The 20056-nt window shown below is 37.3% G+C and overlaps 1 protein-coding gene across 2 annotated transcripts; it reads left to right on the top strand.

Annotated features, from left to right (window-relative positions):
* Window positions 1-5191: 5191 nt before the first annotated feature.
* Window positions 5192-15482, top strand: LOC113226985 (protein fuzzy homolog). Of its 2 annotated transcripts, XM_026459835.1 has the most exons (9): window positions 5192-5722; window positions 5955-6013; window positions 6214-6335; window positions 7217-7490; window positions 8023-8220; window positions 8382-8581; window positions 10547-10722; window positions 13481-13613; window positions 15349-15482. In XM_026459835.1, exons 3-9 carry the CDS (start codon window positions 6253-6255, stop codon window positions 15404-15406), a joined length of 1122 nt encoding a protein of 373 aa, XP_026315620.1. In that variant the 5' UTR covers window positions 5192-5722; window positions 5955-6013; window positions 6214-6252; the 3' UTR covers window positions 15407-15482. The 2 variants fall into 2 exon arrangements, with proteins under 2 accessions (XP_026315620.1, XP_026315619.1); XM_026459834.1 differs by lacking the exon at window positions 5192-5722 and having other exon boundaries at window positions 5921-6013.
* The last annotated feature ends 4574 nt before the right edge of the window (window positions 15483-20056 follow it).

Raw genomic sequence — 20056 nt, 5'->3', positions numbered from 1 at the left:
CAATTTTATCTAACTTATGAGACTCAATATAGAGAAGAGCTTCTAAGATAGCAGTGGCTTCCCCAGTAAAAACAGAAGAAAGGGAATACATTTATGATGAAGGATAATTTTAAATTTGGGTACCCAGACAGCAGCATCCTTCATCGGACATTTTAGAAGCATCGGTGTACATCACAAGCCAATCGCTCCTATTCTTATTGATGTATTTTTGTAATTGACCTTCAGGGTTAGAGGAATTTTTGTCAATGCCTAAATTCAGTAATATTATAGATAAGAGCGAGATAGGGTATATCGAAGAGAAAAAGAAGATTTAGGGTACACTGATATACTGGACAGGGGAGCCTGATGAATTTAATAAAACTAAGAAACAGACAGGATGCAGATTTATGTCTCCAGTACTTATCAGAGGACATTAATTCTGATAATTGATGTTATTTACCTATAAGAGGATGGGATGAATTACGAATAATTTAAAAAAATAATCTGTCCGCTAAATATTGTCTCCTGATAGATAAGGGGGAGTCCGCACATTCCATCTGTAGTGCATTGGTGGGAGAAGATTTCATAGCCCCTGTTATAATACGAAGAGATTTATATTGTACTTTGTCTAGATATTTTAAAGAGGATTTATGGCATGGTTCTAGTAAAAAGGATCCGTAATCTAGATGAACTCGAATCAGAGCATTGCACGAAAGTTTCTGAGATTGAGGGTGAGCACTCCACCATGTTCCAGACAATGACCGAAGGATATTAATATTTTTCTCACATTTTTTAACACCATGTGAGATATGATGGGCATCTGCCATTTTTGGCTCCACCACAACTCCAAGAAACCTGGCTTGATTTTTGAACGGGATAGACTGGTTCTCGTAATTAATAAAAATATGGGGGTGTGTTCCTTGCACGGGACAAAACTACTGCATTACTTTTTTCGACCGACAGCGAAAGGCCGTGGTCGGTTAGCCAGGTTCTGAGGTAGCTTTGAGCAGAAATGAAGTGGGCTGAGATATTTTCGATGTTGTTATCCGAAATGTATAAGGCCAAGACGTCAGCATACTGGAGGACGTTGCAAAATGGGTTAAGAGAATGCTCGAGGTCATATGTATAGAGGCTATAAAGCAAGGGACTAAGGACGGATTCCTGTGGAAGGCCTCTCCAGACAGTTCTTGGTGGTAAAAGGAAGTTGTTAACACTGACTTGAATTGAATGGGCAGAGAGGAGATTAAAAATTATATTGATAAGCTTCACAGCTATACTCAGATTGAACATCTTTTGCCTGAGTACTGGAAGCAATTCATTGTCATACGCTGATGACATATCCAAAAAAACTCCAACTACATGTTCTCGTTTAGACAAGCCGATCCAAATGTCTGTCAGAAAAACACTGAGGCTGTCCATGGTGCTCATGCCCTTCTGGAAACCATATTCACTTTTAGTGAGTAAACCCCTACTTTCAACTATCCACTCAAGGCGATTTTTAGTACGATGTTCTAAGACTTTGGCTAACGTGCAGGAAAGAGCAATGGGTCTATATCCATTAGGGTCATTACTAAGTTTACCTGGTTTTAGTATGGGTACAATGATTTGGACTTTCCATTCATCCGGAGGAATTCCCGTCAGAAAGATGTTATCAAGTCTACTAAGGAATAAATCTTTGGTTGAATCGCTGCTATTAACGATAAAAGAATATGGTATACCATCATTTCCACGAGCAGAATCTTTGAGACCGTTTAACACTGTCGAGAGTTCCTCCCAAGAGAATGGGGAGTCAAAAACTGAAGTTGGAGATAGTGTAGGGAACGTGGACAAAGTTACCTCGTCTTTCGCGGGGACTGAGAGAGGAGCCAGTTTGTTTTGAAAATAAGCCACTCTGAGTGGAGTGTCATTAAAAGAGATATTACCGGAACAGGATATAGAGCCCCTAAATCTCCTTTCCATTCCTCCAAACCAAGGCAGAATGAGATCTTGGAGAGAGAGTTTCACAAAATCTACGCCACCCAACTCTTTTTTTCTCACACATTACTCTTACAGCTTTTGCTGCAGCTGCACGGTATTTTATAAAAAGGGATTCAGTCATTGTTAGTGCGTATGCATATTCTGCTGTTTTCCTCTCTTTGCAGACTTCAGTGTATTCCGAATCCCACCAAGGTGGAGATGGAGAGTTACCCTTGAATACATTTTTAGTGGGGAGGCATTTATCTGCTGATGACAGCAGATAATTTCTAAAATCATATATAGGTAGGCGTTGCGTTTCCTGGTCTAAAACACATCTATATTTTGACCAGTCGGCCTTTGACAGGTTAAATTTTAGTTTAGGACGAGGAATATTCTGGGTATTCGAACGGTCAGCCCTGTGCTCCAGCGCCAGAATAATAATTGGAAAATGGTTACTGCTGTGAGTAACCGGCAGGATGAGTTCGGAAGAAAGTGAGGGGGAACACAGAGGTTTTCCTCCTAATCCACGGCACTTCTAATATTTTGGGACGGATAGACTCTACGCGTCGGGGAGCCATCGTTGAGAAAGCAGAGGTCATGGTTGTCGCAGATATCCAGGCAGGCAGAGGATAAATGGTCACTATAATATATAAGCCCGAGTAAGTGTGGTCTATATTAAAATCCCCTAATATTATAAGCGGGAGACTAAGGGAAGCGACAATATCCGAAAACTCTGCAAGGCATGTAAGGTGAAGAATGTAAACCGACAGAAACGTTATCTTTAGCAATTTGGCAGCAACTGCATTAATGTGTTTGCTATGAGGGGGAAGGGAAATCTGCAAAAAGGTTACGGCTCAAGAGCCGTAAAGAGTGTCAAGACACTAGGAGTACCGAGCCTCCTTGCCGGTCTGTTCTGTCCTACTACCTGGAAACCGTACTCGATCGCCTGGTTTACGTCGCATCTCCTGGACTGCGAAAACGTCAGGAGAGTATTTATTAAGTAGGAATTGAATTTCGTTTTCTTTGTTCCTGCTGCTGCGACTGTTCCACTGGAGAATGGGAGCCATTGGAGCAGGTGAGGCGAATTGAGCTGAGACAGTTGATCTTTGAGGTTGTTCGGTAGGGGGACGTCACTAAAACGCCCTAAGAGATTAATGATGGTCGAGAGGAAAAGAGAAATTAAATTATCGTTAGGCATTGAGGAGTTATTTGGGAGTGCACATGCATTTCCTAGTTGAGAACTAGGAGACATAACTATGTCTCTATGAACTTGGTGATTATGCCCTAGACTAGAAGCTGGGAGGGGTTGGTGCCTGGGAATAGATACTGTTTTGCGATAGGAAGTGTGTTGGGGAGATTGGATTGGAAGGAGAAGTATACTGAGGGGTGGGTGTAAGCTAATATTCATTTAAATTAAACCTCGCTGTGTCAGCAAAAGGTCTTCGCATTTGGGTGAATCTGGCAGATGCTTCAGAGTAAGAGATATTTTCTTGGGACATGACCAGTTTTATTTGTTTCTGCCTTAATTGCTCAGGGCAAGAGGGATCGGTGGCTTTATGATGTCCAGAGCAGTGTAAACAGGTCGGTTTCCTTGGTACAATGTAGGCCTTCATGAGTTTGTGCACAAATATAGCAGCGGGCCTCCGTTCTGCATTGAGTTTGGATGTGTCCAAAACAAGCAGCACTTATTGCACTGAATTGTGGTAAGGACATATATTTCCTTTGGGAGGGAGGTGAAAAAGCAGTACACATGGGAGGGAAGTTTTTGACTTGAGAAGGTTAGTACTACTATCTGGGTGGGAACCCTTACAGGTGACCTATTACTGTCGTGGGTTTTCCTATTAAGTCTCCGTGCCTTAACAATAGAGCCATAACCAATCGGAACTTCCACTGCTTCAACTAATTCCTCCAGCGTCCTTTCAACTGGAACTTGTCGGACAATACCCATTCTAATTACGCTGTAACTTGATAATTGGATAATCGTTTCATATTTGGCTGGAGAAAGAGTTGAGTGGTCAAGGAAAGCATTAGCAACACTGAAAGTTTTGAATTCAAGAGATATTCTATTTCCGCCAACACGTTTGATACCATCTCTGACAATATTTTTAACATTGTTCCTAAACAAAAACTGGCCAAATTTAATGCGGCGTAATGCGGTGCCAGAAGGGGGGTCCGATACTGTTTTGCTCACATGTACAATGAATGGGGCGATATCTTGTGCCATATATTTGTTTTTGTTGTTTAAGAATTTTGGGTTGGTGAATGTAAATTGGGTGGACGGAACAGACTGTGAGGTATTGGCTTTTTTGGGAGGTTGAGATGATTCCACGTCAGTGGGGGCTCGTTTGCTACTTTGGATGACCTTATCTACGTCCATTACTTCAGTCTAAGATTGCGAAAACACGCGAGGAGATGACTGAGCACGTGACTCAGCATCGCCTCTCCCGGATCGGGAGGATCAGACATTTACAACACAGTTATAAAGCTTTTACTTACCAATACAATTAACAACACTCATAAAGTTACTTAAATAGACACATAAAATAAGTCAACGGGGGATATGAAATAAAGAAATTAGCCAAAAAAGGCACTAATTCACAGAACACCTTGTAGCTAACACTCAACCTAACAGCAGAGTCAAATCTGCATCATCAACGGTGTTTGTTGATTATACCGCCACTTGTCAAGTAAGTAATCGTTACATTTTGCCGTTACTGAAAAAATCAAGTTGTTGCAGACTCAAACAAATATCTTATATTGACCTCATATGAATGTCAATTACTGCTTTTAATTCTCAGATTATGATATACATATTAATCTAGGTCTCAGACTATCGTTCACATCGACTCCAGTCGACGGCAACGTATACAGCGGACGTCTCTACTGCATACAATGGACTTTCCGTATATTCAAGGTACTCTTTGCAGTAGTGGCCTCTCAAGTATAGTGTATCATCTACGCAATGAACTAACTACTCGACTGCACGCTAGCGATGGGCAAATCGAGTTATTTAACTCAGTTAACTCGAGTTACTCCCACAACGAGTCAACTCGAGTTACTTATTTATGAACTCGAACTAACTCGGTTCGGTACCCGCCCCGCCGAGGCGTATACTTCATTCATACAGCGCAATGCGCAGCTCGTTCGATGACCTTCGGAACACGCTCGAGTCGCGAAAGATGGGTGAGTTGAGTTATTTGACACGAGTTACTCCCACAACGGGTCAATTCGAGCTACTTGTGGTGAACTTGAGCTAGCTCGGTACAGGGGTACAAATAAGTAATATTCGACAAAATTAAAAGACAAGTATCAAGAATGAAGCTTCATTCGCATCACGCGTCTTTTCATTTGGTCAAGTAGTGCTTATTTGGCAGTAATTATTTCGGACGGATGTCGGACGGAGATCGAGAGTAGACCCCCAGTTCCCACCGAGTCGAATACTTCGTTCGTACAACGCGTCGGCCAATCGTTCTCAATCGGTCGGTTTGGTGACCTTCGGAGCAAGCTCGAGTCGCGGTCGGCCGGCCGATCGTGCCCAATTCGGTGAATCGTCCGTTCAAGTTCTACTCGCGACTCGTGGTTGCTTAGTCAGACACCGAGTCGAGTTAACTCGAGTCAGAAGTCAAGTCAACTCGATTAACTCATGTTGAAAAAAATACAAGTCGTCCCATCGCATCGCTGCTGCGCGCATTTATTCAATTTACTGTAGACATGCAGTCCATCTATTAATGTAGCAGCCAAGCACAGAACGGTGAAAGAGGGAAGCATCATTTTATTGTATTTATTGGTAGGTATTGGTAGGTCACTGTATTTATTGAACGCTCTTTCTATGAAGAAATAAAGCGAAACGTCAGACAGAGTGTGGTCGTTGAACTTTATTTTATAGTTCAGTTCGACGACGTTCTTTTTTCTTTTCGTTTCTTTGTAAAGTTTTGAAATTTAATAGAACTCGATGACATTAATAGGAGAACTAAGTATATAAAAAGAACATAACATAAAAATGTCTGTTCTTATCATAGCAGTTGCCACTGAGAGTGGTGTACCAATATTTTCACGAAAACGGGGCACCAATGAAGGAGTAAGTATTTTTCTGTTTTTATGCAAACAATTGTTTTCCTGATAAACTTATTTCACCAAAATCTGAAGTCTTTAGTAATTTTATAACGATATACGTTTTATAAATTAATGTTATTGCAAGCGGTGTGAGATACGTAAAAGTAAAAAACTTGTCTAAAAAATTCATACTTAATTTTTTTTAAATGTTATGCATAATTTCAGGTACAATTTTCTACAATTGCTTCTCTACACGGCATCAACATGTTTAGTAAATGCCACAACTTATCTATGATCAGCACTCAAGTTGACAATGGTACTATACTTTGGAAGGAATATTGCAAAAGGTGACTAAAATTATAATTTGAATTATAACAACTTCTAACTTCCACAATGCCCATACCTAATCCATTTATTATAAAATCAGTTATTAAAATTTATTTAAGTTTACCATGACCTATTTGGTGAAGGAAAACATCATGATGAAACCTGCATGTCGAAGAAGATTCACTACCCTTAGAATATGAGTGATGTCCCCAATGCGCTTTGGGCCAGCATGTTGGACTATGGCCTAAACCCACGCATGAGAGGAGACCTATGCCCAGCAGTGGTACATAAATGGGTAGATGTCGATGATGATGAAAAACAACTGCAATAAGATAGGGTTATTTGTTAGTAATAAGGAGTTAGTAGCTCCTACTAACATACCTACTAGCACCATTAGTAAACATTGTGGAGAAACGGATGTATAGTCAACCAACTTAGAGAACCGACTAATTTTCTGTCTAATATTTAGCTGGTGCTGTTGGACCTGGCCTCTTATATTGTTATTTTCTTTTTGTAAATACCTTTTATTTATTGCTCTATAACTTTTACAGTAACTTTCATATTCATTTACTATGTGTTCAATTGTAATGTTTGAATAGTATGGTGTCCTGGTAGTAGTATGGTATGGCAACTCATTGCTTATTTTGCGTGTGGTGTGTGCAGGATCTTACTTGTGCTATCTGAGCTCTTTGAACTATCACAGCATTGTCCTTACTTATTGTTGGAGTGCAATAGAACTTTATAAACTTACCCTCACATGTGGTACTTATATGATAAAAACAAGCAATCATGGGATGGCCATAATTGAATACAGAATTAACTCTTAAGGTTTAGATAATATTGTCTGCAAGATTTACCTTTATTATTATTTCATCAGTTTAAGTTGTTTTCTTTATTCCAGTGTAACACTAATTGGTATAGCAACGGGTGGTCTTGAATGTGACCTAGAACTTCTCCTATCATGTGTCCATGATGTAATGATATTCTGCATTGGAAAAAAGGAACTGGACACTTTAAAAAATATAGATCAGATTAAGAGAGATTTAAGACAGTGTTATCCTATACTGGATTATTTATTAGAGTCATTAGATCCTAATGCTGTGTCCAGTCCATTGCCTACCCTTGTACTGGATTTGATTCAAAGTGTATTGTGTCCTCAAGCACAACAGTTGCAGGTTTGTATTATGGTCAATAAAAACGAGAAAAACAAGAGATCTTTACAAAACTAGAGGTTAGACTTATTCTGCCAGTGGAGCAAGTCATCACTGCACTGAGCAATTGTTCTAATTGTGAACACCACTAATTACAACTCAGAGTTAATACCAAGCTTCAATAGTTTTTGCCTCGTCCATTAGGGTACACAGTTGTGACTGATATTATTGTCATAAGCGATTAAGACATTGATCATATTTTCAACAAAAGCGAGCATAATGCTCCATTACTAATTTTCGTATGAATTTTTATTTTATACTAATATAACTTCATTGCTAGAAGATTGCGACAATAACTAAAAATAGATAGACCTGAAAATTATAATAGTGTCAAGCTATTTCTACAATTCGTCAATAGGACAATGCGTTTGTTGGTGTTTCATATGTACATACATTATTTACTTCCTAAATTAATGTTGCTTTCTAGGCATAGAGGTGTCTCATTCACTTCTTGACAGAATCTACTGATATTTTACTAATTTGTACCTTACTACAGCAAGCACTAGACAACTATGCAGAAAAAGTGACAGGCCGTTGGGCGTGTCTCAGTATCCATGGACATCTAGTGGCAACTAGCTCGGATTTCTATGAGTTAGATACAAGAGAGGCTCGGCTAATGCTGCTGTTAGCTGCAGCACAGGATGGTGCTCCATTGAGGGACACTCCTGTTTATTTACCACAAATGAGCCCTAATGTGAGTAGACTATTATAATGACGTTATTATTGTAACCAAGAATTATATTTGTTTTAAGAGTTGAAAGAGGCATTTTCAATTTATTTCATGTGTATTATGCCCTATACATAAGGTTTTCTTAAATTTGAATGCCGTAAATTTGTATAATATGCTCATTACAGGTGGCCTTTCGAGCAGTGACCTGCAAATTACTATCAGATGTCTACATATTAGTAGTCTGTGGTGCTACACCATCATTGTCTGAGATAGACGAAATAGTTTTACAATGCTGGGAAGGCTTCACTCAACTTATAAAGGAAGCTAAACTGGCTTATCCTCGAAACTTTCCTGTGAGCATCAGCTTTGAGAGTTGTGTTTTAGGGTATGTCAATATTACAGATTATGTTTTAGTATAGATAGTATTTACAAGAAACTCAAAAACAAATTGTGGACATGTTCATTAGTGGACTTTGGGCCCTCTCAAATAGGCGTGTCTGGTCTAACGACAGAGATTTCTAAGTTCGAGCTCGCCGCGATTACAAAGCATTTTCAGTGCTTGCATAGCGGCACACCCCAGACACTCCATGCAACGGTCGAAAATTATTTACCTACCACATACAGCAAGGCGTTATCTGTACACGCGCGAATGTGTGCGTGAAGTGTCAGGGTTATCATCCATCACTTGCTCGTACTATTACGTTACGTCGTCAAAGTGGCAACAGCGAAAATTGTAACGCGAATCTGTTATCTATAATTCTATTAAAGATCCTAATAATTACACATGTTCATTACGTATTTATATCGATATAATATTATATTTTTTTATTAATTCACTAACTAGAATAATATTGAAGATTTGTTTAAAAAATATATTAAAAGCACTTAAAATGTTATATTTTGGACAGGTACCTTTAAATAAGGTAACAAAGTATTTGAAATTGCGTGTCCAACTTTATCATTACCTAGTTAATAATTAGGTATATTCACTACGTAATATTTATCGGCAATACAAATTGAAAATTCTAGAACCCTTATCTAGCTCACGAAGTTATGGTGTCTTATTATATTGATATAATAAATATGTATTATATATTACTCTGTACTAAAGAAAACAATAACTGAATGAGTCTCAGACATAAGTTTTTTACTTCGTTTCATCTTTCAAAAAACGAAAGAAACGCCTCTCTTTATTCCGTTTAGATGATTACTAACAGCCGTACAGCACAATTCACGACTATTTTAGATACTAACGTAAAATAATGTTATATATTAACGTACAAATTTCGTAATGAATAAATGAAAACTATATATTCAAACATCAAAGCCGTCTTAGCGCGAAAACGGTTCGCCGACAGGCTTGTACTCGTTCAGTCAATGTGACCGTCAATGTGCGGGGCGTGGTGCGATCTAAAGCTAGGGAGGGGCGGAGAGTGTCCGTTCTCATTACTTATTTGTTCTATGATCGCGGTACAATCCGATATTTTTCCGCGCGGTTGTGGCAAATAGTTTTCGCCATATGCACTTCGCGTTCCCATCAATTGGCTCAGCCCTCGTCCTCACACGGTAACAAATCGTTGTAGTCTCGGCCTTTTATGCGATGATATGTTTATTTATTTATTGGTTCACTTAGTTATTACAATATTGCATAAAACAAATGAAAGAAAATTTTGTCTTATTGCACAACTCATTATGAGTGAAAACATCTTGCAAAAACAACGTAAATGTAGATAAATATAACGGCCATTCTCACATTCGGTGTTCTCAGCCTAATTACCGTAGCCATTGTTTTTTCTCGCTTACGCTTACACCCATTAACATTGAAATATGAAACCTTAAACTAAATAATTTTTGCTTTTGTTTTCTTAAAAATGTTTGAACTTTCTAATTACCGTATTCATGGCTACCTACGGTAATTAGATCTAATTACCGTTTCCATTAAATATTTGTGCCGTAATAACTCGAAGGCTACTTTACCTATTATGTTATTATATTAGGTATAATAAGCGAAAAAAAACAATGGCTACGTAATTAGGCCGAGAACACCGAATGTGAAAATGGCCGATAAAGGTAAAAAAAATATGCAAACAAAACCAATAAATACAAGAAAACAAGGGTCTCGGGCAGTATCAAACTAAATGGGAAAAAATAAGTTTCATTAATGTTTAATAATGTATTATTTTACGAAGTTTGTATTGCAACTACCCAAATAGGTCGCCAACCCTACTATGCCTATTATCAGCAGCTTGGGACACAGTCCATAACGGTCTTGCTTATTATGGCTTATGTCATGATTATGAATAATAATGATGATAAATATTGTGCCAATTACATTTACCTTATTTTTCAGCGTACTTATAGTAAATATAAATAGGCGAAGGTGCGTATTCTCCCGTCACTTACATCCGACTCAAAAAGGCCGTGGTATGGCTGGTACACACCGTCTGGACATATTAAGAACTTTTTATGTCACCTCCGCGAGAGGCTTAGCCCCAGAATTGAAGACTTTGGAAGGAGAAAACAAAGGTAATTAAAGAGTCACAGAAGTTCGTAGAAAAAGTATGATTCTTGAAAGTGTAATAAGAAAGTATCTACTAAACTATACACATGAGAATAAAGTGATAACTAGAAAATGTCATTTCTTTACTTAGGTATCATATTCATCATAAATATATTCATTTGAATGTGATGCAATGTGAGCATTACGGTGTTTCAGTTTTGAAGGGTAAGGGTGCTGGTAAAATTACAGGCAGATGGGAATTGTCAACTGTGTCAAGGTGACAGGCGCAATGACTGTGTCCCTTAGATCTTTGTGTCATTTAAAGCACTGAGTGGCACTGCAACTGTTAAGGACAGGCGTATCGCTTACCACTAGGGGCACGACTTGTTCATCCCGTCCATGGATATCATAAAAAAACATTAGTTCAGATATACAGGGTGTAATCGTTACGTGTGCCCAGGCGATTATTAGGTAAATGTAAGAGATGTCAAAAATCTTCTCTAATGAGCAAAATAACATCAATAACTTTTTAAAATAAAACTAGAAGTATCCAAAATTTAAACGTTAAACATTACCATACGTTTAATATGACATTCGTAGAGAGGCATTGCTTCGGATTAGTTTCGCTACTTTAAAGGTCAGATTAGATATGTTATTAACTACTTATTAGTTAATTTACGAGAATCGACGCATTCAATTGCAAGCTATTTCTGTTGTGCTATTATACTAATGTAAGGGTCAAGAGCACGTCAAGCTTGACACTTAAGATTTAAATCCAACTCTTTGCCGCTTACGATAAAAACGATCCAAACTACAAAGTGTCAAGCTTGCTGTGCTCTTGACTGTACACAATTGGTTAAAAAATACAACTTTAACTACTAGCTTTTCATAAAACATATTCAAACTGCACAATGTTGATACTGCTTGTTGGCTGGTCTATTGCAATTTGTTAGTTAATAATTACATCATGTAAGGTCCATCTTATGGACCTAAAGTATCTTTGAAAGATAAATTTAAGGAAATTAATATTCTTACACTCGCGTCACAGTACATCTATGAAAATGTAATTTATGTTAAGAGGAATAGTAATCTCTTTATGAAAAATAATGACAGACATAACATTAATACGAGGAATAAAAATAAACTAGTGTTCTTGATAGTAGTAGTCGTCTTCACAAAGTGACAAATTCATTTAAGGGGCAATGTATACGCTTTTATAACAAGATTTCGGTTGATATACAAAATTTGCCATTCACAAGGTTTACAACTATAGTGAACAAAAACTTTATACTAAAGGTTATTCTAAACTTCTGCGTACTTGAATGATAAAAATCCGTTGTAGTAACCCGTTAAGTTCATGGAGGTAGTCTCGATCTCTGATGTTTGAAAGCAAAACAAAAAATATATTGTAAATGTTGAATGCGCACAAATGTTATTTACAGAGCAACCCCTAGAGTTTTTTGCTCATTTTCTCAGGGGAATCTGCCTTACGAATGAGCGGTAGAGTTTTACCAATGTGACGATTTCAAGTGTAATAATCACTTGTTGTCTACATCACCATGGATTTAACTCGTGAAAATTTGTGTAGTTTGATTTTCTACGACTTTAAGTGTAACTTAACAGCTCAGCGGAGCTTCGCTCGGCTACAAACTGCTTTTGGCGATGAAGCACTATGCAAAACGACTATTTATAGTTGGTTTTCAGAATTCAAACGCAGTCGTGTTAATCTCAGTGCGAATTTCGTGATGGTCACCCGTCCACTGCTGTGAACAACAAAAACATCGATGCTGTGCGCCGTATGATCAACAGACAGGCATGTGACATACCATGAGATTCGGACATCTTTAGCCATAGGCATGAGTTAAATACAATCAATACTACACAAATATTTGGGTGTGAAAAAACTGTTCTCACGGTGGATCCCACACAATTTGACTGAAGCTCAAAAAACGGATCACGTCACTTAGTACAATAACCATGCTTACCAGATTCAATGAAGGGGCGTCAAATTTGGTGTGGGACATAGTAACAAGTGACGAAACATGGATTTATAGTTACTATCCCAAAACAAAGCAGCAATCGAGCTCCTAGATCTTTCCAGATGAGCCGTAACCAACAAAAATGGCGCGCGTGCAAAGAGCCTCTAAGCGGATGATTGCTTCTTTTTTAATAAAACTGGACACGTGGCTACTGTTGCTTTGGAGAATTGTTGTACCGTAAATAGTGATTGGTACACGACCATTTGTTTGCCGGAAGTTATTGACAAACTCCGTAAAAATAACCGTAAACGCAGTATCATCTTGAACCACGATAATGTCAGTTCTCACACGGCCAGACAGACAAAGGAATTTTTGAAAGTGAACAACGTTGACCTTATAAGCCATCCCGCGTACAGTCCCGACCAGTGCTAGATCCCCGGATCTTAAGCCATGCGATTTTTTCTTATGGGTATTTGTCAAAGATACCGTTTACGCCGTGCAATTGCTTTAATTACTCTGCAAAATTTTGGATATTTCTAACTTTATTTTTATTATTTTTTTTAATATTCATTGTTTCGATATCTGTCTAAAGGTTTTTGATATCCCTTATATTTACTGAATAATAGCCTGGGCATACTTAATGATTACTCCCTGATATTTTAATATTGTTGCAAGAAATAATTAAAAAATAAAAATAATTACGTGCCCAGTTTATAGAGACACATGTTATGTCAAGGAAATTATCTTTTTCACGATTATGTTATTGTTGTTGCTTACTCTTGAAATTGTTAAATTTTATACACAGATATAGAAGAGCTGTTGGGCTGCATGAGTGAAACGTATTGGTGTTCTGAATATCATAAATGTCACGCACAAAGATCTGAGAATCTACTCTGCTGCGTGCTCTATGCGTCAACTGTACCTACACATACTATGAGGTAATTAGTTGATAGTGAGCAGCTCATAGATGCTATTCAATGTATAATAAAAAATACGAAGTCTGAAAAACAGCTTAGACTGAGACTGTTACCTTTTTATCTATATAATGTGTGTAAGCGTCCCATCGAGTATATGTATAACCACAAATAGAGACGAAATAAGGACCATGTATCCCTGGCAACTAATCAGGCAAATGGGCCTTATATCACTTCTAAATGTCAACTCTCGTTCGCGCTGAGATCACAAATTAGAAAGCTGAAATAGTACAGCGCCAACAACAGACCTGTGTGTACGTCTCCGTATATTCCAAAAATATTTGTATTTATTCTAATAAAGATAATGTCTGTAACAATGGGGGATATTCCATTCGGTGGTGTGGGAAAAACAGCAAAACATCTAATTACTAAACAAACGGAATCACATTTCATCGGCAATTATATGAAATATGTAATTTTGCAATTTTCGTCCATTATAGCAAATCTCAAGTTAAACTGGTCACTTTGAAGTGAAACAATTGACGACACCCGTCAATTGTCACCCCTATTATTGATGATATGAATACGAATAGACACAAAAGTTGAAGTTGAAGTTGATCACTAACATGTGGTTTTAACAAAATTGTGCCACAATTCACACAGCCACCGCCACAAAAAAAACAAAGACAGAGTCTACGCGGAGCCAATAAATCGATTGTACCTCTTAAAACTCAAAATTCGTGAAGTGATTAACGCAATAGACATTTTGTCAAAAAGTGATTAAAAACTTTGATGAAAGAATCGATATCTGTAACTGTGGTCGTGGTGGACGTTTATCGGGTATCATTTTTCATACATAATTGCCAAACCTTACTTTTTTTAATACAATAAAAATTTGAATCATTGCCATCTAAATTTATTGTTTTATTTAGATTTACAAAACAAAGTTCTTGTTGAAAACCCCTATGCTTGGTGCTACAAATAATAGTTTAATTTTCAAAAAATTGTTTCACCCAATATTTTTATTTTAACATACCTTAGAAATAACAATCTATTTATGTACTTCTTACTCCCAATCTATTATTACCGTTTTTAATACAATTAGAAACAATACTAAATGGTTTGGTCTCAAGAAGGTTTGTTGAAAACGACACAAATTTATTGATCCAAAATTGATGGAAACGTAGCGAGAATGCGCACGCGCACGCACTCATAGCTCCGCACTAGGGAAACCCTGTGTCGCGGGTGCCATGGAGACACAGACCACCAAAAATTACACAACTCACGAGATAAATATATGTAGGCCATTTGTATGGCCTATATCCCGGCCCGGGAATCGAACCCAGGACCTCTTGCGTGGCAATCTAGCATGATAACCGTTCGGCCACGGAAGCAGGCGGCAGAGAAATGGGTAGATCATCTCGTATGTATAATGTTATAAATTATATCACAAATTATAAGTAAACCTACAAATAGAATCAATGTACAATTGGATGCTGATAAGCAATAACGTTTCATGAAAATGGCACCTAAAGATTTTTTATTGTTTTTGATAGTTCGTTGTAAAATATAATGTAAAATGAAAATACCACTTTGCGTTTCAATTCCAATAAAATAAGTAACAAAATTAATATTTCACGGTATGCTAGTTGTAACATTGTTAAAATTAGAAATAATTTCGTGATAGATCATTTACTTTTTCGTATGTAAGCTACATTCACTAAATTATTTTAATAATCTAATGCTATTTTTGTTACAGGTTAATAACTTCACAAATCTTACAAGACTTAACAACAAACAAAGACGTCTATTGGTGACCAATGGTGACCACCATTTGGTCACTAATACGAGACTGATATTTTCTTATATTATGTCTGTCCTCAAGACTGAGATATTGAAGGGAAAGGCTTTTAAAAGCAAAATAAAACATATATATTTTTTTTTTGGCTTTTTATTATCAATTTGTAAGAACAAGGTTATACCACACAAATACGTTGGATTATTTCGTATCTGAGTCACTATAAGGTCAATTTGAGACACAAATAATCACGATTCATATTACATATTGCTTCTCGTAGTTTCATTACTGGTTAAGCTTACAACATGGCATGAAAATATATAAATAACCATGATTTCGCTTTAATTTAAGCTAAAATATAATAGTAATGTGATAATTTTATTTGATGCTGTAATTTAAATAATTGATTTAAAAGTACACTCACATCATTATAAATATTCATAAAATACTGATAAAATTTTTAAACACAAGCGTGTCTTTGAAACTATATTCCACCTCAAGTCTCATTCTTTTCTCATTTAACATAACCTGAACTGACCATTGAATGTTTAACATTAATCGGTGTTTTGAGGCGGTGTGGTGCAACAGCTCTAGTTTCATTTTCCCTCAACGTTAAAGCTGAAAGCGCTTTTACATTTTTTAACTTGCAATTAGCAGAATTAACCAGTCCGCAGAGAGCTCGTTCACCATAAAAAAACTAACACAATTGAAGTCAAAAGAAGCAGAGTTCCAGTGCACTTATGAGCTCATATTAATAATATGGTTACAACACCGTAGATATAAAAAATCCGGAATGTGGTTGAAAATTACAATGTATTTATCGAATACATGATAAACAAAAAAGAGATTGTTACAAAACAATTCGAGCAAGCCAAGCCTTTGCTAAGCACCATAACTTTATTAAGTATTACTATACAAAGTCATAAGGTATCACAAATATAAAGCTACTTTTCATATTGATAAGTTAGGTGCTCGCACCCCGTATTCTGTATTTTATGAATTGTTGATGGATAACTTTCATGTTTTTACTACCTGATTTCAGTGACAATTTTTAGAAAACTAACCTGAAAATTACCAGATGTTTCAGTGTTAATTACTGCTTATTCGCTTTTCTGCTCCTACGCCATATTCCCAAAGCACAATAACTTTACTAACTCAAAACACATTTAGGATCTCTAGGTTTTGCCCACCAGATGGCGGCACATGGACGAATCCAGTGAAACGCAATATTCAATTAATTTGCCGCCGCGCTATACTATACTAATAATTTAAACTATACAAGGTGTAAAAAGAGCTTAACAAGAACTACGTATTCTTCCCATCGTTACTAGTATTTTCTACGGGGTCGTGTCTGGGATGTTGATAATTGACGATCAAAGTGAAAATTTTTTATTTCACGTTTTTTACGAAATCTATTTTAAAATGTTACTAGTAAACTTTCTTACAAACAAACATAATAATTATTAATACAAAGATCGAACACTCAGAAAAACTCCACTCCAAACAAAACTCCACTAGTTTCACAAAAAAATAATTGAATATCAATTCAATAAAAAATTAAAATACAGTGAATAGCGACATCTCTCGCCAGGAATGGTAGCTGTAAAGGTACTAACGGGATGATAAATCTTTCATTCATTTCTCATGGATAGCGCTACGACTAAAAAGTCGTTGAAAAACCAAATACAAAGATACGAAAAAAAGAGAAAGAGAACGACGCAAGCACATAAGAAAAATTCGTGAGGTCCGTTGGTTCGTTCCGTGTCTTATTTGGTATAGCGTCTGGCACGGTATGCAAGAAGATGTCGGTTCGAATCCGACCGGATCGAAGGAATTTTTTCTGAGTGTTCGATCTTTGTATTAATAATTATAACAAACTAGCGGAGTAATTTCACAAAAAATAATTGAATATCAATACAATAAAAATTTAAAAAACATTGTTTTCTTCAGTTTACAATTAAACGAGGCGTTTGAAACTACAAAACCGCATTGAATATCGAATGTGCACATGTTGTGACCGCCGCCATGCAGCAATGAAATGCACGCACACAAACGAGTGAACCAGCTGGCGCCATAGGGACAGAGTGGATGCGACTTCGGAACGAACGGTCATTTGTGGCAACAAGCACGGCCTAAAAAAACTAAAAACTAAATAAACTTAAGTACTGAGTATTTTATTTTGTCTTCAATACAATTGAAATACAGAAAATTAGACAAACACCGAATCTAGTCGGCGCCCACGCAATCCGCGATGTTTTCGAAAGGGGTTGTATGAGGCGCGCAGCGAGATCGGGGAGATTCAAACCTCGCTTGGCAATTTGTTTCAGTGCCGCTCGTTACGTACATTGAATGCGTTGTGTTGAGAAAACCCACGTTTGGATGTGCGAACAGCAGCCAAAGTTCTACGGAGACTACATAGTAATCGTGCTCGGTAAGTGTCATTAATTGCATACTACTTTCAGACTGAACGCGGATAGAAGACACTCACACTTATGCACATGTTGCACGCGTTACATTGCGCGTCACAAGTAACAGCCGTTTTTAATACCTAAAAATAGAAGTTGTTTCCCAGCAATTATTTTTGCTTAATGTATAGTTTGATGTACACTATGCGTATATTTCAGTTTCGTTAAAGATCGTTTTACACCCTATATAAAGGTAGTCAGTCTTTTTTGGAGATGGAGTAAAATGACAGTTCATTGCGTAAAAGTGTTGCCCGCTTGCAAGCAGCCAGTGATTGCAGTCGATAAATATTCTTTCGAACATCGACTGATTGTTGGTTACTCTTCTGAAATAAATAGCCGAATTCGTTTCATTTGAATCACCATCGGCCAATAATTCGTCCAACTGCTGGGCACAGGTTCATTTGAATTGTTAATTTATGAAAATTAATATAGTACATAATCAAATCCGCCTTTATAATCACATTTTAATGTCGTTATTAAAATGTGTATGACTATAGTAGTTTATGTGACTGTTACATAATGAAAGGCATTAAAACACGAGTGAGGGTTTATTAAACGAACCGACAGGCGAGTTTCATAAACACATCTCACGAGTGTTTTAATGCCTAATTATGTACAGTTACATACACTGCTTTATCTACACATATATTATAAACTCTCTGTGATGTGTTCAAGAACCGCATGTTACGACTGGCGAAATGGCGGCAAATAAAAACTTTACTCACGCATGTAACACAATCGTAGTTTTTATTTTTAATTCATAGACAAACTAGAATCGGCCCCAACTATCATAATCGTTCCATATCAAGTAACGTGTGAAACTGTCAAAATTGTTTGCTATTGACATTTCATTTCGAATAAAACTTCCATCTAGAAAGAAATTCCATCAGAAAAGGGATACCAACAGAGTATCTATAAATTCTGGATTGTCTACTTTTACAATTTTACCCCGTTAAAGAAATTGAAATGAAAATGAAGCCGTCGTAGCCTAATGGTTTGACCTACTGCCTCTGAGTGTCGTGGGTTCGAATCCAGACTCGCACCTCTGAGTTTCTCGGAATTTGTGCGAAATTTAATTTGAAATTTATCATGAGCTTTTCGGTGAAGGAAAACGTCGTGATGAAACAAATATAAATATAACGCACACACTCAACATAGCCCCGCACTAGGGAAACCCTGTGTCGCGGGTGCCATGGACACACACATAGAAAACCACAAATTACACCCAAACTCACGAGAGAATATTTCTCCCGGCCCGGGAATCGAACCTGGGACCTCTGCGTGGCAGTCCGGCATGGTAACCATTTGGTCACAGAGGCAGTTATGTATAGAAACGTTGAAGAAGGTTCAAAGTCCTCGGAAAACGTGTGCAGTCCCCAACCCTCATAGGGACAGTGTGGTGGACTGTCGCCCAAGCACTCGCCTGAGAGGAGACCCGTGCCCAGCAGTGAGACGTATAAACGGGTTCATGATAATGATGGAATCTGCCGAGTCTAAGAGGGAGAATCCGCCAGACCACATTTAGCTTGGTTGAGTTTTAGTAACTAGTTTGAATGGCGGCACCATTACATCCGGGTTTGTCTTCATTTTTGGTCGAAAAACTATTGCAGCAAATTTTTGACAATTCTTTTGTTCCGTTTTGTATTATAACTTGGTAAAGAATCAAAAATTTGATTTTAGTAAGCGATAAACGGTTCAAAAATAAGACGAGTAGATAGATGTGTTTGCTACCGCAGTCGTGCGGAGAGTGACCGTGGTACGAAACAAAACAAGAAAGCGAAGGAAGATTTCACAACAAAAATTCAAATGTTTAATTTAAATATGTGTAGAAGAAAAAACGATACGTTACGAATGGAGAGAAACGATACGTTACGTATGGAGAGAAACGATACGTACCGAATGGAGAGAAGCGATACAGAAAGGTGGGATGGCGATGTAAGGAGGTCACATCGTCACACACTTAAAACCAACTGACAATTATTTATTTGAAATCAGTTAATCCACATTTAAGGCAGCAAAATAACAAGCGTTGAAAAAAGAATACTGAAAAAGTATTGAAAAGTAAAAAATACAATATTTAAAATGACCCATAAATTGGGGAAAAGATAGTGGCAAAAGCACGGTATCCCTAAAATCAGCTTAAGCCTGTCTAATTTAATTTGTACGTCATTTATTTGATCTCTTTTTCTCGCGTATCATAACCA

The sequence above is a fragment of the Hyposmocoma kahamanoa genome, unplaced genomic scaffold (assembly GCF_003589595.1).
Source record: "Hyposmocoma kahamanoa isolate Upper Pololo Valley unplaced genomic scaffold, ASM358959v1 202, whole genome shotgun sequence".
In the NCBI taxonomy this organism is placed as follows: Eukaryota; Metazoa; Arthropoda; class Insecta; order Lepidoptera; family Cosmopterigidae; genus Hyposmocoma; species Hyposmocoma kahamanoa.
Note: the sequence above shows the minus strand (reverse complement) of the source record. Positions and strands in the feature narration are given on the sequence as shown.